The sequence below is a fragment of the Molothrus aeneus genome, chromosome 1 (genome assembly GCF_037042795.1).
Source record: "Molothrus aeneus isolate 106 chromosome 1, BPBGC_Maene_1.0, whole genome shotgun sequence".
Classification (NCBI taxonomy): domain Eukaryota; kingdom Metazoa; phylum Chordata; class Aves; order Passeriformes; family Icteridae; genus Molothrus; species Molothrus aeneus.
This window is the reverse complement of record NC_089646.1, coordinates 100,230,270-100,255,619: the sequence shown is the minus strand read 5'-3', so window position 1 is coordinate 100,255,619 and position 25,350 is coordinate 100,230,270. Positions and strand designations below refer to the sequence as shown.

At 39.5% G+C, this 25,350-nt stretch overlaps 1 protein-coding gene across 1 annotated transcript; it reads right to left on the bottom strand.

Moving 5' to 3' along the window:
- Positions 1 to 247: 247 nt before the first annotated feature.
- Positions 248 to 24,798, bottom strand: AFG3L2 (AFG3 like matrix AAA peptidase subunit 2). The gene is made up of 17 exons (XM_066561462.1): positions 24,673 to 24,798; positions 19,501 to 19,600; positions 18,955 to 19,023; positions 18,381 to 18,499; positions 17,308 to 17,460; positions 15,084 to 15,158; positions 13,524 to 13,645; positions 10,953 to 11,226; positions 10,270 to 10,407; positions 8,374 to 8,527; positions 7,676 to 7,783; positions 7,400 to 7,525; positions 6,261 to 6,371; positions 5,576 to 5,691; positions 4,538 to 4,738; positions 2,776 to 2,970; positions 248 to 1,260 (listed from the first exon to the last, which is right to left on the bottom strand). Exons 1-17 carry the CDS (start codon positions 24,796 to 24,798, stop codon positions 1,018 to 1,020), a joined length of 2,430 nt encoding a protein of 809 aa, XP_066417559.1. The 3' UTR covers positions 248 to 1,017.
- Between the last annotated feature and the right edge of the window lie 552 nt (positions 24,799 to 25,350).

Here is a 25,350-nt window from a genome sequence, read left to right as displayed (position 1 = left end):
CAGACTACTAAGACAACTGTATTCAACTAAGCAGGGGAAAAATCCCCATAGATTCTCCCCCAACGCTTTTGTTAAGCAAATGAGTATGAAACTCTGACAATCTACTTTATGGCCTTTGGCTTTGGTTGCTGCTTGTATTTGTGAACACAACCATTTAACCCTATTTTAACAGAGTTTTGCATTTTTGCATTGCTCTGAATGCTATACCCAAAAACCAGCAAAACAAACAAAAAAAAAAAGGGACAGCTTTGTTCAGAAAAGTACTGTTTTTATTGACTCAAACTGTATTTACACATCACATTCATATGTTCAATAGTTTACAGAACTCTGTAAAAAACTGACTGGTAAAACTGCAGGAGCCGAACAGTTTCAGACTTAATTTAAGACACTGAACCATGAGTACATTTTAAGATATTTAAGCAAGTGTTCAGTTTTCACTGTCAACTTACATGGCAGTTCTCTGTAGACAAACTCTAAAATCAAAATGAGGTAAAGGGGAAAGGGTCAGATGAAAGAGCTGATAGTTTTGCAAAGCTAGTACTTTGTACAACCAGACTTCCACATTTGACAATGCACTTTGTATGATTCTTTTTCTTTTTGGAAAGAGGTCATATACAGGTATAGTTTAGATAAATAATCAAAAAACCCCTTTGATTTTTGTAAGCTTACAGATGTTTGAAAAAAAAAAACAAACAAAACAACCAGTGCCACAAAATCTGTGCATGAATCTGAACTGTTCCAGTGCTTGAGAGGCTCAGTTCTGGCATTCCACTGCAGCTCCAATTCCTTGTATGCTTCTCCAGCTGGCAAACAAAAGATGATCACCTTTTACCAGTGAACTGATGATCTCACACACGTACATCAGAAGCAGAACATCCTTATCTCATCCCAAGAGATCACTCTTCCACCCATCACTAATACAGTTTGGTTGAATAAATATTTTTTGTTTTGAAGTACAAACTAGGTGAGTTTGTTTCTCTTCCAGAGTGCAAGTCACCATGGGCACACACTTCACAGTTAAAATGGCATCCCTCCTCTGATCTGCCTAGCGACCTGTTCATCTGTTGTCTCCTCTTTTTCTTTTTCACGCTCTTTGTTCCAGTCTTTAAGGCCTTCTGGTAGTGAAGTATCCTCATCCAAGCTTCCTGTACCTTCCACAAATTCTTCATAAGTAGACTTTTCTGCAAATGGTCTTGGGCCAAGCAACTCTACCATGTCACTTTTATCAAGCACTTCCTTCTCCAGCAGCCGCAGGGCAACCTGGAATAGCACAACAAGTTGTGTCATACACATCAAATACCTAAGATGGACACCTAAGATGGCTGTCCTGTTTGCAGGGGTTTTTTAAGGCACTTAGATGTCGCAGACATCTTTCATGAAAAATCCTTTCTTAGGATTTTTCCTTGTGACAAGCTGCAGTTCAGCAACCAAAGTAAACAATGGTTATCTGCTGCTGTGGAATGCAACAGGTGATTGGTCTCCTGTGGGTGTTTGGATTTCTTGACCACTCATGGCAGAGCTGGCTCTTGCTCTGTCTGAGACACAGATCTTTGTTATTCATTCTTTTCTATTCTTAGCTTAGCTAGCTTCTCAAGAAACCTTTTCCTTTCTATTGCTTTTTAGTATAGTCTAATGTAACATATATCATAAAATAATAAATCAAGCCTTCTGATCATGGAGCCAACATTCTCGTCTCTTCTTCATCCTGAAAACCCTTGTGACCACAGTCACACTTAGTTTGGCATCAATTAATTTTGACAGGAAAAACAGGTTGTTCAGAGTTCATCAGATACCAGATTCTTCTCCCCCTTGAGCATTTTTAGGGAGCACAAATACAATTTTATTTTTAATCCTGCTTTTAAGACTAAGCAAAGTGCCCTCACTGTGGGTCACTGTTGTTTTTATTGTCGCTTCAGAACAGCAGCTTTTTGCTTCTGCCAAAAGGCTCCTGATGCAAGACATTAAGTGGTACATGAAAACAAGTTCCCTTCCAGTCAGTGGGGATGGTTCAGTCAGGTTGCTGCTGTGTTACAAGCTCAACAGCACCATAAAATACCAATGTGTGAACACTGCACCAGGAGAGTTTGCAGCCTTGGGTCAGTGAGCTCATTGTTCAGCACAAACCACATTCAATGATCTCTTTTGGGATGCTGACCTGCTACAACAGGATTTATGGAGCCTATACAAAATTGTCTCCTTGTCTCCTTGTCAGTAAGCCTATTGGATGCCTGTCCTAGAAAATTATCTGTTTGCTGTATCAGGTGGCATGAAGAAAGAGAATATGCACAAGCTGAATCTTGCCTGCAGTGAGGCAGATCACAAGCAGCCAAAGGACAGAACAGAAGAAGACAAAGATATTTTGATTAACACTAAAAAGGAATTCAGAGAAAGGAAGTCATATGAACTTCCCTGGTTACAAGAGCTTCTTCTGCCCCCAAAAAATTGGGATCCTGGTATTTAATCTTTGGGTTTTTAAGTTTGCCTATCACATCTACTAAACCCTATTTAGCAGGCAGTCTCCTCCCTCCAACTTTCCAAATGAATATTGACCACATAAGCAGGGAGGGATGTTAAATCATGCTTGTGAGATGCTCAGAGGTGTTCCAACACAGAAGGAGATTTCTGTTAAGTCTTGTGACACATTCTTAAGATTACATCAAATGGATTTTGAGCAAACTTCCTCATATACAGTCTCTATTTTAAATCTAAATCAGTTCAATTCAGATTTTGGCTTACCAGCTGGAACTTAGTGGCTAAAAACACTGTAATACTCACCTTCTCCACTTCTGCTTTCTTCTCAGTCAGCAGATTTAATGTCCTTTCATAGGCAATGTTAATTAGTGACCGCACTTCTTCGTCTATCAACCTGGCAGTTGCCTCGCTGTAAGGTTTCTCTAAGACCATGTCTCCTTGGCGAGGGAGATCAAAGGAAATCTGCCCCACTTTTTCATTCATACCAAACTGAACAATCTGAAGAAAAAAAAAATTAAATAAACAAAGGAGAGATAGCAAGAATTTAGGGTATGTTGAAGTAAATATGGCCAACAAAAAGGAGAGGAAGAATTAAGGAAAAGATTAGATTTCCTTCCCTGAAAACTCAAGTCTACTGAAGTTTACACACATGCATTGACTTTCAGTTATTTCTTTTTACTGATTAAAGTGAAGGACACAAATAAGACCATTTTAAAGTGGTTGCTAGTGGCATGCATAGTGCTTTGCTGTTTAAATTCTAAGATATTACACAAAAAACACTTCAGCCTTCCTTAAGCAGTAAAACCCTTCTTTACCAGAAATAGAAGTGTTTTGCCAATTCAAAATACTTCTAAAGTTTAGTATATTCTACTCAACCATAAAGATAAGCTGACTTAAGTACTAAAGTAGAGGGTCTTGAAGGTTTTTCTATCAAGTCCAAAAATCATATGCTATTCTTCATCCCAAGACACCCCTTTAAAAATGTCAAACAATTCTTATCTTGCTTCACTCAGTACTGAATACTGACTTGTCCGGTTGCCAAATGTGGATGTTTTTAAGTTGCATTTTCCTCCAGCAGAGGCAGAAGCAAGTTCAAACTGCTATTTATTTATTCACTCCATGGCTACTATCAATTTGATGGTTACTAAAGCAGCACTTCTCAGTCTAGCAAGATCCACATAGTTATGACAATGAATATTCAGAATTCAAAGAGATCTCACCATTAGAACCAAGTATCTTTACCTGCTTTCTTAATTTTGGTTGACATGTACAAAAGTCTGTAAGTAGACTTATTTTATAAATTTAAAATTGAGCAAGAGTCACTGAAGATCTCATAGCATTAACAGGATATCATTACACATTGCCTTTCAGAACTGAGGTGACAAGAAGCACACCTGAGACCGGGAAGTAGGTGGGGTTTGGGAATAAGCATGCAGGGGAAGACAAGCATACTCCAAAACGTCTCTTGCTCCTTGTGAGTGTCTTATGAAATGATACCCTTTGCCCTGATGCAGGAAATGTAGTAACACACCTGTGTGTAGCCCACAGCTACACTTAGGTGAGTCATTGCATTTGATAAGATTTTAAATTACTCATCTACATTAGTTAACATGATACAAACACAAACCAGTGTCTTAATTCCCATAGCCTTAACTGACATCAAATAGTGCTTTCAAACACGGTTTCTGGATTCAAGTGTAAATCCAAATTGAATCTTCACACTAGGCAATTGTAAATGTAGGATGATATGATCAAATGTGAGCACTAAATTCCATTTTAAAATAAGTATAACAACTCCCAGGTGTGATCCAATGGGATCAGTGTGTATGTTCCTGTGGGCAGATGTAGGGCACTAATTGAAGCCTAATGCACAGACTGCTGTTGTGAGACTGAAATAAAATAATTGCTCATCAGCATCTCTAAACAACACCACGATGTTTACTCATATAGTGTTTTCTGAAACAAGGGTTCTGAGGGATGCACCTGATGAAACTGCATCATAGCAAAATATTAGGTCAGAGATGAAAACAGTAAAGGAAAAAAAAAGGCTCACTGAAGCCCATACCTGAGCATATGCACTCTGGGTCACCTTCTTCAAGTCATCTTGGGCACCAGTTGTAATTCTTCCAAAGAAGATTTGCTCAGACACACGTCCTCCCAGAGTCATGCACATTCTGTCCAGTAGCTGCTCTTTGGTATACAGATACTGCTCTTTGGGCAAATACTGAGCATAACCCAGTCCTTTACCACGTGGAATAATAGATACCTACAAAAAAAAGTAACAGGGCTACAACTAAACAGTTTTAAAAGCCATAAAGCATTCTTCAGTTTGACTTAGTTTTTAATACTACAACCTACACCATACTCACCCTTGAGGTTTAATTCAGACATTATTTCCTTTACAGTTTTGCCCCCATTGTGTTCTATCCTTAAAAACCCTGGCTAGCTCTAAACTGGGATAACAACTACTAGAATATCTGGAAAAGAAAGGTAAGACCATTGTCATATCTTCTCTAAAAACTGTATCATATTTTAAAAATACCATTTTAATTAAAATCCACAATTCCTTGAATATTATGTAGTGGGCATTATGTACTCTGTAACAGATACAGCATTTTAAACAGTTTAAGGAATTTCCACATTTGCTAATGACCTTTCTTCCAGAAGTAAATCATACAATATTTTTAAGCCTGAGATGAGATGAAAAACACAACTATGCAAAACTATGAATGTTAAAGCAAGTTGGGGAGATTGGGGTGCTTTTTCCTCTATGTTCAACTTGTCACACTGTGAAGCCAAAAGAAAGCAAATTGAAACTAAAATTTAGCTTTCTATATTCCTGATATATAGCTGTGTAAGCTGGTAAGAGTAACTTAAACCACTGATCAGTACTGAAAACCTCAGAGAAAAAGCAGCCCTCAAGGAAAACAGTTAAGAAAGTAAAAAGAAATGAACGAAAATGTACTCTAAAATTGACACACTTACACTGCTTTTTAATATATTTTAATATCTTCTTAACATTGAGGGGAGAGGGGGGAGGGACCACAAAGAAAAAGATGTTCATGCTACTGTTAAAATTAAAAGTTCATATTAGCCTTCTTACCTTCAACAGGGGGTCAGCATGTTCCAAAAACCAGCCCGCAACTGCATGCCCTGCCTCATGATATGCTACTGTCTTTTTCTCCTCTGGCTGGAGTACTTGAGTTTTCTTTTCCAAACCTTTGAAAAATGAATAAATTTGATTAATAGCTTCAGACACAACTTTCTCCTCTGAAATCCTTTACCTCATTTGCAAAGATGGTGAGCAATACTTAGAGGCCATACATGCGATCCATTGAAAAAATTTAAACACCCCCTCAAAACTGGAAAGTTTTAGAAATTCACATCTTCCAGGTTTCACTGTAACCCTGTCCTTCCTTAGACTTTCTAGTTTCAATGGAAGTTCTTAAATATATTCAAATATTTATATAAAACATATGAACTTGAAAAATCTTTTTCAGGCTAGCAGCAGTTAAAAGCATCCCTAAATCCAAACAGTTTTTCTTCCTGCCATTTTGAAGAAGAAATTAAAGATGTGTCCGGATGAAATTTCTCTTTGTACCCCTTCCTCTATTACAGAAGTCAGCAATATAGACAGGATGCTTCTGTTCTAAATCTCAAGTGTGTTTAGGAGAGAAAGAAAACACCTTGAAGAGCAGGACAAAGATTCAAAAGCATGGCTTCCTACACTCTAAAAAATGAAGTTGCTTACTACAATTTTTGAGAAACAACTGGTGCTATTCACCTACCTCCAATAACTCTTTCAATTGCTTGCTCAAAATGCTTTTGGTTTATAGCATCTGAGAGATGCCTTGCAGCAATTAAAGCAGCTTCATTACAAACATTAGCAATATCAGCACCTAAAAGAGAAGGCAAGAATTACTGATCCTTTTCAACACTTTTCTCTGAGTTTAGCATAAACATAATCTTACCTACCACTAGTTTGCTATAAACTCTCACTGAGCTTGAAAATTAAAGGTAGTGTGTTCTGAAATAGCTTAATTATTTAAGATATATTTAAATACATGTACTATAGTTATAGGCTTTATGATTTTTCTCATAGGTAGACAGCCAGCAAATAAAGTTTATTACCAGTGAAGTACTTGTTTGATACATCTCACCTTCCTTTTCTGTCTGCAGCAGATTATACTTAAACTAGTATATATTTAGCTGCACGCATTTCCTACATCTGAATTCTGTATTGTTCAGATATTGGCATATCTTTACAAGATATCCTTTCACATTACTGATTTCAAGCCCTCCACTTTCTGTTAAAACTATTTGCAGTAGGGCTATTGAGGTAACAAACATCACTGTAGCTACCAGAAACACTGACAGTCAAATCACAGAAAACCAGTTTTATATAGACCAAAAACCAGTGGAGAATTCACAAGTGTTGAATTCAGAATAGATATGAGAACTCTCATTACTGGCTTATAATCTAATTAATTTCAAATCTGTATTGACCAGTAGTTGATTCTGCACTGGTTTTTGGTTTTTACATCCAGAAACATAAATTCTCCCACAGAACATGCACACAAACTCCACAAAACCCAGGTCTTCTCCAGAAGTGTTCAAGAATGAAACAAAGAAAGAACACACACAAGTGTTAACAATCAGAAAACTCTGAATTGCTTGTACTGAAGACAGAAGAAACTCCCTCTTCATGTCACCCTGAGTGAAGCTGGGTGAGTGAGGAGTAGGAGATTTGTGAGACCCCCACAAATCTCCTACTTGCTCTAACAGGCAAAGAGAATTTCAGGCTGTGCCAGTAAAATACAATGAAATCAAATGCCATCCAGAAGATCAGGTGCAAGAAAACCAGCTTTAGTAGGGAAATCAAGTATCTAAAGCATGGAGAATAATAGTGGCATTAGGAGTCACTTACCAGAAAACCCAGGTGTTAGTGATGCAAGCTTTCTTGCTAGGTTGTCTTTATTTAAGACAGTGTCTAATTTCAGAGGTCTAAGGTGAACTTTGAAAATGGATGCTCTTCCTTTTATATCTGGGGGTCCTTTAAAATAGAAGACATATGGTTTTACTTTTCACACACACATATATTCAAATTGAGTGTGTGCAAGGTAATTACATGTATAAATAGTTGCAGTGACTTCAGCAGTGTTCTACAAACACAGGATGGTGCAGGCACCCAGATAAAACTTACCAATGTAAATCTGCCTGTCAAAGCGTCCTGGTCTCATCAGAGCAGGGTCTAAAATATCTGGCCTGTTAGTGCCTGCCAAAATGACTACATTTGTGGTTGTATTAAATCCTGTTAAAGAAAAGTGATAGAGAAAAGCTGTGTAAATATAATTTCTGGGAAAAAAAACCAACCCAAAAACAGAAATAAAGACTGCCCACTTTACAGGGTCATGTAAGAACTGAAAGTTCAAACAAATGATCTTAAAGCTGAAAATATTTATATTTATTGCTGCATTGTCCAGCTTTTCATAACAAACAAGAAAATGGCCTTGGGCTCTGCTTTGTGAAGTACTATATCAAATCCTGCTTTATCTTCAAAACACAATAATAGATTAACTGCTCAGGAAATCACAGAACCAGCATGGGTAGCTGTATTTTTTTTATAGACAGACTGGTCTCATTGTGAAGAATTTTTTTGACTATTCAACTATGACAAAGAGTTAGGAGATACAGAATTAGGGCTCTTTTCCTCTGAATGAATTTTAGTAAAACATCAGGCTGCAGCAAGGTGAGTCACCATGCTTTATTTTAGGAAACAAGGAAACAATGAGACAATTTGAATTTAAGCTAGAATCCAAATCTTGGTTAGCAGGTCTGAACAAGCATATTCTTTCCAATATCCATGTAATTATAACACAGTATTTGGCATTAAATACTCACCATCCATTTCTACCAAAAGCTGATTGAGTGTGTTCTCTTGCTCACTTTGTCCTCCAAAGTTGCCCCTCCCTCTCTTCCTCCCTACTGCATCTATTTCATCAATGAAGAGAATGCACGGGGCATTCTTACGAGCCAGAGCAAACAAGTCTCTAACCTTAACAAAAGAACAGAGAATGGATCAGACTGGTTTGTAACTCTTTTGAGCTGGGGGGTGGGGAGGGCCGGGAAGAGGCACATCAGTAACAGTATCCCTATAACTGGGCATGGCTCTGAACAAGCATTCACTCCAAAACCCTCAGCCAGCCTTCAAGGCAATGATAAGTTACTTAATTCCCCTCCAAATACTCATTTGGAAGTTAAATTAGCTTCTAGAAGTCTAGAAAAAACATCCAGGACATGAGCAGATGGCTGAAATTTTTTTTTTAGACTTTCATATTTTAAGCAAGGTATTACCTAACTACTGTGGTAGTTGCAGCACAATCTGATTTGAATTTTATTTACAACATTGCAATGCTGCTCTGCTTGCAAACGTATCAGAAGGACCTCATTAAAACCAGTTCAGTGAGTTAACAGATCTACAACCGAGGAATCCAACTGGAGCAAACAGGAAATGAAATATTAATGGAGAATTTGGACCCGCGTGAGAATTAGATGCAGCTCAGAGCTTTACTACTTTATACATTAGTGATGCAACTACAGAACGCTTCTCTGATGACAAAAAATGTACAGCACACATGAAGAGATGCAAATTTTGGACAGTAGGCTGTATAACAGAAAGTCACCCAAATTTTTTGAAAAAAATACAACGAAAGAACAAGATAAACATGTGTCAGATGCTTCAAGTGAATTCTCTTTTCCCTGGAATAAGCAGAAATCCAGAATCACACAACTATATTTAGTGTATATGCACTATGGAAATTAAAGGTTTCCATATGCATATACACTAAAAAGTCACCAAAGAAACCAAGGCTTGTAAATAGTTTTAGTTCTAACACATTGAATTTACAAACGATCAATTTAGCATCATTAACAACTGCCTTATTTAATAAATTAACAGGAACTGAAAGTAAAGCTCTCTCATACTGTTTTCTATAGGCATCAGAAATTATCAACTGTGTTGAAATTTTGATTCCCAGCCAAAGTTATATCAACAGAATTCACTGGACAGTAAAAGTATTTTCATAGACCAGTACAGAAAAGTTAAGTCACTTTGCTTTGGGGCATTTCAGGTATCTATTGACAACAGAAGTCTGAGTATCACTATAATTTTAGGATACCTAATACTTTCCCAAACTTTGATTACCATAAAACACCATCAGTAACTTGTTTATACCACTTCATGTGTTTTTAGTGAGCTTTCTTAAGACAGTTAGGGCAGAAAAGCATAAAAAAATATTAGACATATATCTGGTCATTTAAAACACCTGATCATCAGAAATCAGTCATTGGACTCATATTTCAGTCAGAAGCTTGTCTGTCTTAGACAACTCCTTACAACTAAAAGTTTCAAACTATAAAGAGAATAAAATTCTTCAAAGAAGCAGGATTTAGAGGAGGAGGAGGCATTCCCATAGCTGCAGTCGAGTGAGTTACAGACTTCTGATCCAGCTAGTAAATGTCCTTCAGATCAGAGCTTAAAGAGTGCTGTTTTGTGTTCTCAAGCACCTGAAAAGAGGCACATCCTTAATGGCCTGAAACCAGCTAGTGAACGGCCTTAGTAACTTTTATTAAAGGTACACTGGTGATTTTTTTGTTTAGACACGCATCTGACATCACTTGTAAGAAATCTACATAGAAGAAACAACTTCAGCTGTAATCAAACCATTTGTCTCCCAAACCTGACAGCATCCTTTCAACAGCCAATACTGAAAGAAAAGAGCAAGGCCAAAGACTTACTCGTGCTGGACCCACACCAACAAACATCTCCAAGAACTCTGAGCCATTGACGGTGATAAATGGCACATTGGCTTCTCCAGCTGTAGCTTTAGCCAGAAGTGTTTTCCCAGTACCTGGAGGACCTGTCAGAATTGCCCCCTGCAACACAAACAGGTATATTTTCCTCATGAAGAAAACATAGTATTAAGCCTATGAAATAACATGTCAATAATATTGAGCCCTCTGGCTTTTCTTTCACCACAGTCAAAATCATGCAATGAAATAACTGAAGATTAATCCCTCCTTTAAAGGAGCAAAAGGAAAAACAATTTAGATACAACACTACCATGCTGTCTTAGAGTTGCAGGAACAGTGTTTTCTTTGACTGACATATTAAGTAAGAAAGGTATGTCATCAGGTGGACTCCCCTGCCAGCACAGCCAAAAGGCAATTCTGTAATAACCACTTGCAAGATTGCTGTTATACCTATATGTGTATCACTTCTGGTCCATGTGAACAGAAAATGTATTCCAAAAAGCAAGTCTCCTGGCACCACAATTACACTGGTGGCACTCAATGCTTACTTATTTTTTTTCTGATTGGAAGACAGAAACTGGAAAGTACTGCATATGTAAACAATCCTAGTACAGTTCAGAATACTGAGGACTACTAGAAGAATAAAGTCTAAGTCATCAATCCCTTACCTTTGGAATTTTTGCTCCCAGATCCTCATACTGTTTGGGATTTTTCAGGAAGTTAACAAACTCCATTATCTCTAATTTGGCCTCCTCACAGCCAGCTACATCTTTGAATTTAACATCTATTTCATCCTTAAGGACTTTGGCAGTAGTTTCACCAACACTGAAAAGTCCACCCATTCCACGCCCTGCCCGACCCAAGCCCGCAGGACCTCTTCTTAATGTGTACAGCAATGAACCAATAATCAGAATTGTAGGCAGCAAACTGAGGAGAAATGATCTGTGGAGAAAAACAGACAAAAAAAGAGAAACCTATCACAAAAATCCATTACTGCAAATAACACATATAAGATGTTGGTTCCATCCTAAGCAAATTCAGGACTAATACTCTATTAACATGTAATGTTTGTACTTCTGCAGGTTGTTCACACTGGGAAACCATCAAAATAAAATTGAGAACAAATTGTTATACTTATAGTTGCTTGTTTTTAAACCAAGCACATCAAGTAACATTGTTCAGTTTTGCAGAGGAAAAACTGCATTACCTAATAAACAGAAGTAGCTTGTTTTTCAGAGGTAAATTTACAGGACTAGTTATGTAAATGATTATATTCTCAAAGTAAGTTGCATTAGGTAGCATATAGACAGTGTAACCTATTACTTCAAGCAGAAATTTCTCTCCAAAATACATGCTCTTCTTCCCTTAGGTCTTTCAGCCTTTTACATTTTTTTTCTCCTTTCTATGTTTCCATTTTCATTTTCAAGGATACAGATTTGCAGGGGGGAGAGTGGTTTCTTGGGGTGGGGTTTTTTGTTTCTGTTTTGTGGTTTTGTATTTTTTAAATTATTATTCATTGTCCATTGTCCTCCAGCTTCCTAGCACAGCTCTGTAAAAGCCCAAAACCCTAACACAGTCCTCTTTATCATAGTATCTGAGCACTGTACAGATTTTTCTGTGAAAAGGAACAGTTCAGCAAACAGCTCACAAGACGTTCCATCCACACTCGGCAAAAACAAAATGCAGAAAAGAAGGACAATCATAAAGCACAGGATTTCCAGGCTTTACAGATAACCCACATTCCTGGGATAAAGAGGAAAAGAAGGATTTTCCCTCTACTGTGCTATTCAGCAGATCCAACAGGGAACAGCAGTACTTTGATTATATATAGCTGCTCTCTCCTGTTTTCTGTGGCATTCCTGGGGCAGAGCAATATATACCAATATCTCTATGAAGAACAGACACTGAGGAGGAAAGGATCATAGCTGTGGTCAGGAAGAGGGATTCAGGAAGTAAAGGTCTGTACAAGGCTGAAAAAGGCATAGGAACTGATCTACTTTTCCCAGTCTGTGGTGAGAAGCCTCAGTCCAACATGCAGCCTTTTCACATAAGTGCTGCATTGCCCTGACCATCACTTATCCCTAGGTTTGTTTAAATAAGGGCTCAACAGGTTTATTTATGGACCATCCTTAAGATCATGCTCCATTATAAAGAAACAGAGACATGAGGCAGGCAGTGTATAGAACAGGGAAATAAAAACCTCTGTCTGAAGTTGCAGGATTGCCCAGAATTAAGGCCACCATTTTTCTTGTTGCCACCAAGACCAACAGGCAGCAGCAGCTTGGTAACACACACTGCAGTAAAACCAAGACATTCCCCTCCATGCCTCCAAATCAAAACAAATACACCCAAGTACCAAGTATGTAAAAACAAGAGCAGCAGTAAATGAGCCATTTTCGTTAGTCACATGAGCTAGTACACCCAAAGTACAACTTCCTGATGATAAAAAACCTATTTGACAGACATCAGCAGGAGTAACTTCTAAACTGCTCACTTAGAACCAAAAAGAAACTAGTCCTTGGGTTACAAGATTACATTTGTCCTTTAAGCCATTTGAAAAAATACATCAGAGAAGCAATTTTACTGTCTTCTAAATGAGGTTAATGAAACTCAGCTACATAAGGCTAATACAAAGAATACAAATCTAGTATCAGAGCCATTATTCCCTAATGGGAAGCAACAATGCTGTAAATCTAATATCAGTACTATTTTTCTTAACAATTAAGAGCATGATCCATCTTCCAGTTTCTGTTAACAGGCAGATTAACGTGATCTACTTAATCACCTATTTCCTACTTTTTTCCAAGGCCCCAAAATTTAACTTATGCTTAGTTTTCAGCCAAAAACTGATGCTCAGCCAATATACTGTGGTTCTATGATATAATCTGTCTGCCCAAAAATCTACATGAGCGTCATCTCTGGAGCTCTACTGCTGTGCCTGGCTAACTCTTGCTCTAGTAAAAGTCACTGGGAGGAAAGGCTTAAATGAAGAAAGGAGTTACAGTAAAACATTTATATAATAAGAAGCTATATTTAGAGTAAGAGGATATGGATTTCTTCATAGACAAAGTACTAAACAGCTTCTCTTACACATAACTCTCAGAAACAAACCGAAGCTGATTGTTATTCTGATAATACTGCCACCTAGTGAAGCATAAGGTATGCGCATTACAAACCTACTTCTCTGCTGTAAACACGACCAGTTTTTTTACCAGAGACTTTTTAAAGCAACTTCTTACCCATCACTCTCTGTTGAGTAGACCACAGGCAATCTGTTCTCCACTTCTATTCCCAGATCTTGCTGCACAGTCTCCAGATTCCGTTCAAAAGTGTCCACACTACCGATATTAAACCAGACGTACTGCGAGGAAAAAAGCAGAGATGTCAAGTGCCTCTCTTATTTCACCTTCACTACAAGCCAGCTTCCTCTAGTCTGGTAATTCCTTGTGCATGTGTTAAATTTGAACCAAGTTTGAACCAAGTTGCCTTGTCAAGTGTGTAACTGGTATAAGAGGCACACAACAAATCTGAAGCCTCCCAACCTGAATACAATTGTATCTATCACTTTATCATGCAGAGATGATAAATCCCAATAGTTTCAGGGCACTTTAAAAGAATGGAAGTCCTGGCATTTTCTCCAGAAAAAAACAGAAGGGAGTAATAAACACACCTTTATAAGGGACCTATATAGTCAAAATAATACAGAGCACTGAACCTGGGAACACAGCAGTCATACAATTTACTGTTTCATTCATTTCATCACAGCCCTTCTGATTAAGAAAGGTTTTTGCTTTTCTTAAGAAAAGCTTTTGCAGTTTATACTAGCTTTAAAGTCAGCTGTCTTCACAAAAAAAAACAAAAAAACAAAAAAACCCCAAAAAAACAACAAACAAAAAACCAGCACAAGTTCATCACAGACCAGAAAGAAAAATCCAGCCATTACTTTCAAAATGTGTTGAGATCTGGTCAAGAAAATCTCCTGTTTTGCACCATGACCTGCCTGACTTGTCCCTCCTCACCCTAACATTGAAAAAGAAAAACCAGAGCAGTTAACTGATTGGGAAACAAAGGCAATTGTTTGCATGTGGGCTAAAGAGTAGGTGTATAAATAAGCCGTAATGAAACCCACTGATTATGTAATTGCTGCAGATTTCACTTTACCCAGGAGGGACTTGCAGACCTTGTTTCATAAGGACAGTTAAGAAAAGCTCTGCCACCTAAGAAGAAGTAACCTGATAAAGCTTTTCTAATGCTTCTTTGAATTTTCTAAGAAAATTTTACATATATTTTTAATAGGTCTCTGCCACTAGGTATCATTCTTTGGAAAACTTTCACCTACATCAGTATATTCCTCACTGTGCTACAAGAGCAGCAACTCCATGAAATAAATACTTTGGAAACAAACACGTCTCTTTGTTTTCTCAAGTAACTGGCTAAAAGCAGTCTGGAACAGAAAAGATTCCTAAGTCTGGGGACTTAAGTCTGGGATTTTCTTGAGCAGATGGAAAACAGCAGTTAAAAATACAGAACCTTCAGCAATTTGCTGCTCTTCCTGTTTAAGTATCTGTATTAAAGAGCACAGTGCTGGAAATGAACTACTTGTCATAGTTTAAAGGTATCTATGGCAAAACAACTGATACAGTAAAGTGAAAAACACACAATGTAGGATAATGTAACAAGAAAATATGTTTTTGATTAAGAAATTATTAATGATCCAGACCAAGTTTCTGCCTCAAACTTTACATAAAAAGACTGTTTTGCTGCTTCTAGTATCTCATGTACATGTATTAAGTCTTTACCCATTCATGAGGAGACTTTCCAGGAACAAAGATGACTCTAACAAAGCGCTTGTTCACCACTTCAAGTCTGTCCACCTGTAGGAGGAGAAAAGAACAAAACCTGAGTGAAGAGTGTACAGTAACTGTGCTTCCACCACAGCTTCAGATAAAAAATGTGAATCTTTCTGTTTTCCACTTAGGGGACTACAATTAATCATGTACATCAGGAAAGTTCCACAGTCTACAGTTTGCCATTAGGAATCATGTATGTAATCAGGAAGAAAGGAATACTGGCACATAGGAATTTAATCCTTTTCTCAAGGAAAAACTCAATGCATGCATCAGCAAAAATCAGTTACAGTAAAATAGTTAAACAGTAGTTAATTGTCTCAGTGGCCAAACACCAAAACCAGTAAGTTATATGATTCCAAACTCTTAGAGCAGCTTCCAAAACAAACCAAACTGAGCAAAATGAGGGAAATCTGAACTTTGTTCTTACAACTGTTTTCCTTACTAGAAAGGGCTTCCTGTACTACAATATTAAATACAGTAACATCAATTACATAGAAAAGTATTTAGCTGGGGTAACAGATACCATATAAAAAAATAAAAAAACCTGCTACAGGTTTAGCAGATATATACCATTAAGATCTTTTTTACAGAAGATTTTTTTTTTTTTAGGTCTCCTCCAATGGTTAGATTCTTGGATTTGACAGGGCCTTTTTAGAAGTCAAATAAAAATTTTTCCATGTTTTCTTCCCTTTTCCATAAAATAACCGGTTTTAACATTTTTAAAGCATTTAAAACTAGCAATCTAGTTTTAGAAGTTGGGCCTGAACTGCACACAGGTTAGTAAGGTTGTTCCCTGAACTCTCTACATGCGGCCGTTTCCGGTAGAATTGAAGGAAAACGTGAGCTAAGAAGTCACTCTAGAACCAACCTGATTTCACACAACACTACCTGAACACCTTTGTTTTCAAAAGCACATGACTCCAGTATTGCTGTCTTTTCCCCACCACTAAGGCAGCCAACAGCACTTGATAGGCACACATTTAGTCTGTCCAAATATCCACACTACATCTTACAAAGACACAAGAAACTTGGTTTTGTGCAACAGCCTCATTTCACAATGCTTTTCTGCAAGGAGACTTCAGGCTTTGTTCACTCACACACAGCTAAACGAATATTTTTACAGATTTAAGTGTCTTACTGCTTCAGAAATTTAATCAGTATGAGTTTTTTCACAAGATGTACACCAATTTAGAACAGGACTGATTGTAAGACAGTCTGGGCAGAAGCATACAGAGCAGCTCTGCAGAGATGTTAGAAAAGAAAGGTAAGAGACACCCTGTTCAGCAGCTTACCAAAGTAAGATAATGGAAGGTTAGTTTTATGTTAACAGAAAATCCCTCTAGGTCTGAAACCTAGAGGACAAAGCAAACCAATGCTTTCCTAATCTGTAAGGTGAAGCTACAAGCAGGGAGGGAGCAGAGCAAAGAACTCATGGCTCCTGAAGAGGAAAAAGCCTGTGCAAGACACAATCTCCTGAACTTCAGGTCATCACCAACCTATTATTCCAAGTAGGGAAAGCTGCCAAGCTCTACAGAGAGATAGGATACTGATGATAAAATTGATTGCTTCAGTAGTGGCTCCAGGTAAGAAAAAATAAGAGGAGAAAACAAAGAGAGGAGGCTACTTTACAGCACAGTCAGGCTGGTGAAGGAATGTCAATGTACTGTCCTTGAAAGGATTCTTCCATTCCCCAACCATCCCCTTATGTTCTCACTGCTGCTTCTCAGATTCCCCAAGGAACTGATTTCAGATATGAAAAACCTTTTCTTTTCAGAGGAATGGGCTCATGCAAGTGACAAGGTGAGGAGCAAACTGCTTCCAAAGGCAGCTGGCATGTCTCTTTAAGCCATTATGTCAGCTTACCTGTACTGCAAAGCCATACCCAGAGAGAGTGGGGCGACACTGCCCCAGAACCCACAGGAGTTATCCAACCAAAGCTTTGTCCTGAGTTGCTATTCCCTCTCCTCTCTTGAAATGACATAAATCTTCACACATCCATCCAGAACATCAGATCTAGGAACTGATTTAAATGAAAGCTAATTCTTTTCTCCCTTGAAACTTACACTGAGCCAGTTCTCACTCTACAGACACACAAACACAAGCCCAACTGGGGAGGCAGAAATGAGCATCTTCAGCACTCTGATGTTTCACACTGATTCCCCTCCCCACTCACCAATCCTTTAGAAAGGTAGCTGTTGACAAAGTCTTTCCAGGTGATTTCTCTCCCAGGGACCCTGAAGAAGAAGTAGTACACAACCATTGTCCAGAAAAAAGAACTTCCCACTACATACATCCGAAACTCCCTGACATCCCATGGAATGTCACCCTAGGAAATGGAGAAGACAAAAAAATAAATTAGAGTCTGTAATACAGTAAGCACATAGGAAACAGGTTCTGGTATTTCTTTGCAGCTGCTATTCCGTGCCCTCAAGGTTGCCACAGAGAATGTTAAACAAAGGTCTGTTTTGTTGTATGAACACACTTCAGATATTTCACACAGAACTGAGGAATTACAGCAATAGAAATTCTTCAAGTGTTTTACAAACAGTAATTGAAGAGTTTTGATCCATGAACTACTGTTTTTAGAAAGGAAAAAAAAAAGTCACATGACCTTTCTGACTCCATTCTAAAACAATTATCCTTGGTCTCCAGGAGTGCATGCAAGACCAACAAAAATAAAGGAAAAAACTAACAGAAGAAAAAAACCAAAAACAAAAATAAGAATGAAAACCATGCACCGAAAACATTCTTTATATACATACAGGAATATTTTATATATTCCTACACTGTCAAGTGCCCTCATCTTTGTGTTACACCTGGCAATAAATTTCAAAGGGAAACTCACATAAGTATTCCATCAAGGTCAGAACATGTAAGAGCAAACTACATTTAATGACCATTGTGTGGTCAGAAAATTCTCCAAATTGCCACTGAAACAAAACACGAGACCTTTAAAGGTCTGAGGCTCCCCTCTAAGAATACTGACTACTAGCAACCACATTCACACAGCTTAAACTTCATTAACATTCCTGAACAGAGGTAGATGCCTCTGGAGTTATGCACAAAATAGTTATTCATGAAAGGCACTGAGGGAGCCATCTAGAGCCAGTTGCCATGAAAGGCCTGGCACAGGAGGCTTGAGCAAGATTTGGGCAATCAGAATATGGCTTTAAAAAGCAAAATCATGCAAGGTTATTTCATGAAGACAAGATAGTGACATAAAGAAGGATATTTTAAAGTCAAAACCTTCTGTAATCTGGTCCACCAGTTAGTTTCTTCTTTCTTGCCTCCTTTTTTTCCACCACTCCCACCTCCTCCACTACTAGTTCCACTGGGTTGTCTGGAAGTAGTAGCTTGCTTTGTTTCTAAAAAAAAAATAAATTTACATCTTATGCTAACCTCACATTACCTTTTATTAGTTATATTTAAGAGATGTTATGGAAAATATACTAGTCTGCAATACTACAATAATTAGATGATGTGAAAAACAGCATTTTCCAGGAAAAAAACAGATATATAGTCCATTAAATGGCAGAGAGACAGTTATGACCAGAAGAGAGGTCTGTTAACTTATAATTGAGGACAGCACTCCAACAGAAGCATAAAAATAAATACTATTCCAGAAGATGAACATTATTTTCCTTTCATATCATGTATATAAAAACATAACAATTTGCACTTCTAAACTAATCTGGTACAAATACATCTTCCCTGAAAAATAAAGAAAAAACCTAAAACCCAAACTCACAATTGTTATGCCAAAATCTAATTTAATGAATACACATTCCACAAAGAACTGAAGTCAAGCAGCTTTTTGTACCTTTTGTTTCTCCAGGTGTACCTTTAGTTCCATTAGGTTTCTTCCCATTGGGAAAATACTTTTCAAATCCTATGAAGAGGAAAGGAGCTCACAATTGGTTTTTATTTTACAATTCTTTCATCACACTTCAGTCATCACAAGCTGAATGTATACACCAGCAAAGAACCTAGGAACATACAGACTGCAAAACCAGCTTTCTTCTTGTCTTTTTGTTGAAAAGCTCTACCTGGTCTCCATAAATAAAACTGCTGTGTTGACAAGAGAATATCACTTCTATTTAATAACCTGAAGTAAAGCTATGTTTTAACCCTAGATAGAGAAAATTAGGTCAACAGAAAGCTCCACTGCACAGTGTTGAGCAAACGACACTATTCTTTAATAGCTCCTAAAAATCCCATAAATCAAATGTTCCATCTCAAGATTACAGGCTGGTTAGCACAAGAACTGGCTTCCTCACAGACAAAAAAGCTAAATAGCACATAAGTGCAGTCCTCAGCAAGGTATGCAAGCAGTCTGCTTTGTTTCACAAATCAAAGTTAGAGTCACCTTTGGGAGGTTGAGAGAAAAGCCTTCTGCAAGCAGCTATTACACTTGCCAAAACAGTGCTTCTATCAGCAGTAACTCCAGGGGTAACTTGGTCACAGAGCTGAAAGATGAAAAAGAAATATAAATCAACAAGAACACAACACAAATATCTTCAAGCTCTCTAGTATAGCCTTGCAGCTAGTCAGACAATACTTTACAACTGGAACTTTACAACAGATATTGTAGTAACTGCTGTATGCTGGAAAGTAAGACAACAATGTAAAAAGAAAAGTTCATCAATTGAGTAATTTCTGCAGCAAGGAGATTTTTATTCTCGTTGTTAAGAACTGAGTTTCATCTCACACACAAAAAAAACATTGTTCATTAAAAGAGAAAAATCAAGCAGAAAACACTACAAGCTATGAACATTAAATACACATTGATTTCTATGGGACATGTTTAATGATACCAGCCAAATGACATTAAAGTGCAACATTAACTGTAACTGTACAAGCACGATCCACACAGTACTCAATCATGTTTTGTCTGCAACCTTTTTTCAAATAATTAAGAAGTTTTAGCTTCTGAATATGAGAGATCTACTTGAGTCTAAAAGAAAGGGATATGGCAGACAATGCTTATATCCAGCTAAGAAACTAAAGAGACAAGGAATCTCAGTTCAAAAAGAAGATCTAAAGCCCTATGTGGGTAAACATCCAGTTATAAAACCACAACAAACCTAAGCCTTAACATGGCTTGTTTTGGTCCTTGCTCCTTGTTCTAAGGCTGTTTACTGTTATTCATCATTTAACGAGGGAAAATTAAGTTTTTAAACTCACTAATTCTTAACAAAATTTTGCTACTAGAGCTGAATACTTTTAAAAAGTGTAAACTGCAATTTTATTCAAGAGAAATCATATCTGATTTCTTCAAGAAGGACATATTTTAGATAAAATCCCCTTCATAAGCTTTTCCAACACTTCTGAGAAACAAAATATTATCCATGCCAAGATTTCCCCACAGACTGACTTTCCTTCTGTCTCCACTCCCTTCCACCACATAAAGGCATTCAGCTTCCTGTTCGTTTTGATTGGAAGCTATTTACCTTAAGAGCCACAGAAATAGTAAAATGCAAAAACCAAACACTAACTGAAAAGTAACAGGTCCTGAAAACATGACTCCAAGTATCCTTGCAAGACAGCAAACATCCATCTGGGACTAACACCTCTAGGACTATTTCGGTGAAGGGAAGCTCAGTGCTACAGTCAAGCTACAGTGGCTGTAAACAAAACCTGGTTTTGCACATTAAAGATACTTTTGATTTCTTGGTTGCACACGTAGAAATACCCTACATGCTGTCATTCACTAAGTGAATGCTGTAACTCTACTGAAATCTTCTGTCTGGAGCTTTCCCTTCCACCCCTTATTAAATGATGAAATACATTAGACCTATTTCAAGCATCCCTGTAGTTCCACCTGCTGGTACAAAGAAGAACACCAAAATGTTCTCATTCCTTGCTTTAGCTGTGGACTGAGCTAAGAATTCTGCTGCTTCAGCAGAATTCTTAGAATTCTGCTGCTTCAGAACTGCTGAATTCAGAACTTCTGCTCCTTTAGAACTCAGGCTGCTTCATCAAGATTAGTTTTGTGCCGCTGTGTATCTCTGAATAAAATCTGATACTGAAAATCCAAGAGGGGATTTCACTGACTCTCAGAAGCATGTGCAGGGCAGACAGTCTAGAGAGAAGCTAATGTAGAGAACAGCTACATACATTTCTGTCCCATACATTATGACCTCCATCATGAGCAATTCCATCTGTGCTCCTAGAAGTTTTAGGACAAGTGGGATGCAGCCATGTGGGCAATAAAATAAAAAGAGCTTGCCACAGATCATGTATAGTTCAAATACAGACAGGGAGCAAATGCTGCAGCAACTGACAAAACTCAAAGAAACAGCAGGGTTTTCTCCTATGTCAGTGGTCCCCTACAAAATTAGGGTCTTAGTTCTTCTGCAAACTCAGATTACTTTTTATTTGCAAAGACACTGGAATATTCTGAAAGTTACTCCAACTTAGACAAAACAACTGCTCGTGTTTAAAAGAAAAGTTTAAGTAAGCCAAATCTAATTGCCTGGCTCAGACTAGCACAGGTTTACTACAGAATTAAGTTATAGTTTAAGTGAAGGAGAGAGAAGGGTAAGCAGAGAGAGCTTTGGGGCAGACCTGAATAACGGGACTTGCTTCTTGTTGGATTGTCTCTACAGATCCTAAATTTCATGAACACACACAGTCACCTGTCAAGTTAATATGCAGAGAGCTGAGTGCTTTGAAACTGCTTTCTGAGAAAAAGGAACAAGTGACTTCATGGCACCTTCAGTGTCACCTGACTGCCTCGAGAAGAGATGGCTGAGAGGGGACCTCATTATTGTCTTCAAGTATCTGAGGGGAGGGTGCCAGGTGATCCAGGCCCTTCTCGGTGGGGCTGAGCACAGGACAAGAGGCAACGGGCAGAAACTGACACACAGGAAGCTCCATCTGAATAGGAGGAAGAATGTCTTTACTGTGTGGGTGACTAAGCACTGGAACAGGCTGCCCAGAAAGGTTGTAGGGTCTCCTTCACTGGAGATATTCAAGAATTCTCTAAAACACCAGTACAAAAACTGATCATCCTGATACAGAGTCTGTCTGGCAATGGGAATGCCACAGTAAGCTTAGCTAATACAAGCACACCCACTGCCTAGACAGAGAGAAAGCAAACAGAGCGCATTTTGACTGGATGCTGTTTCAGGCTTGTATACCAGGAAACTCTTGCCAAGTATCTCCCAGTCAGAGGCAAAAAATTTCACTACATGTTAAAAAAAACCAACAACCAAAAAAACCCCAAAACAAATATCTGATTTTTTTTCTTTCTGGCAAACCTTGTGACACCATCCTAAAAATCAAGACTTTTTATAATGTAAATAAGCAAAATACACAAAGGTCAGTTTTAGAGTTAAAATAACCCATAAAATGTTACTAGCCCAAGACCACAAGCAGAACTACTTAAAAGTTTACAAAACTGAGGCTACACAAAGCAGGAACAGAAAATCCATTTGCTTAGCTATACAAATAGGATAGATAATCCACTAATTCTAGAAAGCTGGAAGTTACAGCTTTACCCATTACCAAGTTCCAAATCAAAGCAAAATTAAACCAAAAGTCTTAATTATCTAACAGCCACCAAAATATTACATAAGAATGTAATGGGAAGAGGGGACAACACACAACAAAAAGCTGGTAAAGAAATCTACCTTAATGCAAGTTTTTTTCTACATGGGCAAATAGTGATAGGACAAGGGGAAATGTTTTTAAACTAAAAGAGTAGAGATATGGATTAGAAATTAGGAAGAAAGTCTTTACTCCCAGAGGGTGGTGAGCGACTGGAACAGTTTGCTCAGAGAAGCTGTGGATGCCTGGAAGTGTTCAGGGTCAGACTGGATGGTGCCCAGAACAACCTGGTCTGGTGGGAGGTGTCCCTACTCATGGCAAGGGGGGCTGTAACTAGAGGATCTTTAAGGTCCCTTCCAACCAAAGCCTTTCTAAGGTTCTATGATTCCAAGCTACTCACTTTTTCTTACAGAAAGATCAGTTTTTAAAAAGTAATGGCTTTTATGGAACACAGATCCTCATTATTCTGCCTGCACGCAAAGCCAGATGCTAGAATGAATACAAAGTCCCCTTCCTAAGACTGATTCCAAATAGGAACTCTTTAAATTCTGTTGAAGGTAACAAGAATTAGCTTCCTGAGAGCTCAGCAGCACTGCTGACAATGCTTTATTTATTGTTGAAATGATGTTCAGCTCTGATCAAAAAAAAACAAATTCACCATTAAAAACAAGCCACATATTCATGCTGACAACAAAGCTACTAACATCCTTCTGTGTGTATTCCTCTCACAGTTACCACTGTCTTAGAGATAACCTTCACAGCTATAAAGGTGTGGCTGTTCAGCACTCTATGCTACAGGAAAACAAAGAAAAGCAAAATGCCCATGAAAGGAAGAGGAATTAAGCATCTTCCTTTTCCCACAGGCCTGTCATTCCCACAGCTGTGTTAGAGCTGTCCACAAGGGTAATGCACATCTTGAAACAGCTGACAGCACAGGCAATTTTACTAAGAATGAACACACAGACATCATGCTTTACCAGTTAGTACCACAACTGCAGGTTCATGGCATCATTGCACTGTGCAATCCCAGGATGCAAACAACCAGGCTCCTCTTTTCCAGAACACTGACACCCAAACCAAACTGCTCAGTCACTAATATTTAACATTTCAGTCTCTCACCCAGCCCCAAACCCACCTAACAAAACTCATCACCCTGAGAAAGCAATGGAAGGACTTTGGAATCAGGTGGGACAAAGCACCTGGAAAACCAGTGGGAACCCTACTCTATGAAGAGAAGCTGAGAAAGCTGGGGCTGCTCATCCTGGAGGAAAGTTGCATGGAGAGCTCACAGTTACCTCACAGTATCTGAAGTGGGTCGACAGAAAAGCCAGAGAAGGACTCTTTATCAGGAACTGTAGTGATAAGACAGGAAAAAATGGGTACAAATTCAAAGAGGAGAAATTAAGTTAGATATCAGCAAGAAATTATTTACTGTGAGGGTGGTGAGACACTGGAACATGTTGCTCAGAGAAGCTGCAGATGTAGTGTTCAAGGCCAGGCTGCACGGGCTTCTAAGCAACCTGGTGTAGTGGGAGGTGTCCCTGTCCATGGCAGAAGAGTTGGGAAGTGAAAATCCTTAAGGTCCCTTCAACCTCCTAACATTCTAAGTTTCTATGAATACCGACGGGGTGCAGCACCAGCAGCAGCTCTGGGATGTCACCTCCCTCTGCAGGAGGACTCTGCTGCGGCCGAAGGAGCCCGCAGGTTCTCCGGCACGGAGCCGGCTGCCGCTTCCAGGCCGGGAAGCGCGGCACTCCAGCCCGCCCGCTCGCTCACCCACCTACGGGCCCTCGTTCGCCGCCGCCCAGAAGGGCCGGTACCGAGCAGGCCGGGGCTGCCTCCTCCGGACTGGGTGAGGACGAGCCGGGGAAGGCCGCGGGCAGCAGAGACGCGCCCGGCTCCGAGCAGCGGGGCGCCTTTCCCCGCCCCGGGGCCGCCCCACCGCCACCACGGCCCTCCCTCGACCCCCGGCCCGCTCGCTGCTCACCTGCGCCAGGCAGGGCCTGGCCCCGCCGAGCAGGCCCCTCCCGCAGAGCAGCTGCTGCAGCGGGGCCCCGGGCAGCCCCCGGCGGCCGCCGCCGCCCCGCGCCAGCAGCAGGTACCGGTGCGCCATGGCCGCCCGGACCCGCCGTCACCGCCGGCCCGCGCCGCCTGACGTCACCGCGACGCCGCGTGCATTTCCCCTACGGCCGAAGGGCACACCTGGCCCCGCCCCCTGGAGAGACCACGCCCACGTGAGGGTCACGCTCCGTCTTCTGGCCACGCCCATTGCCGTCACGGCCGGAGACACGCCCCTTGGGGCGGAGGGGTTTCTCCGAATGCCGGAAGCCATTGGGTCAGGAAAGATGTCCGGGATCATCGAGCGCAGCCTGTGACCCAGCACCACCACGTCAACTAGACCATGGCACTAAGTGCCACGTCCGAGGTCTCCTTGAACGCCTTCATGGACAGTGACAACACGCCTCCCTGAACAGCCCATTCCCATATTTAATCACGCTTTCCTGAGGAATTTCTCCCTAATGTCCAAGCTGAACCTCCCCTGGCGCAGTTTGAAGTTATGTGCTCTAGTCCTGCTTGCGTGGGAGAAGAGACCGACCCCAGCCGGGCCAGAACCTCCTTTCAGGCACTTGTAGAGGGCGATAAGGTCACCCCCGAGCCGCCTCTT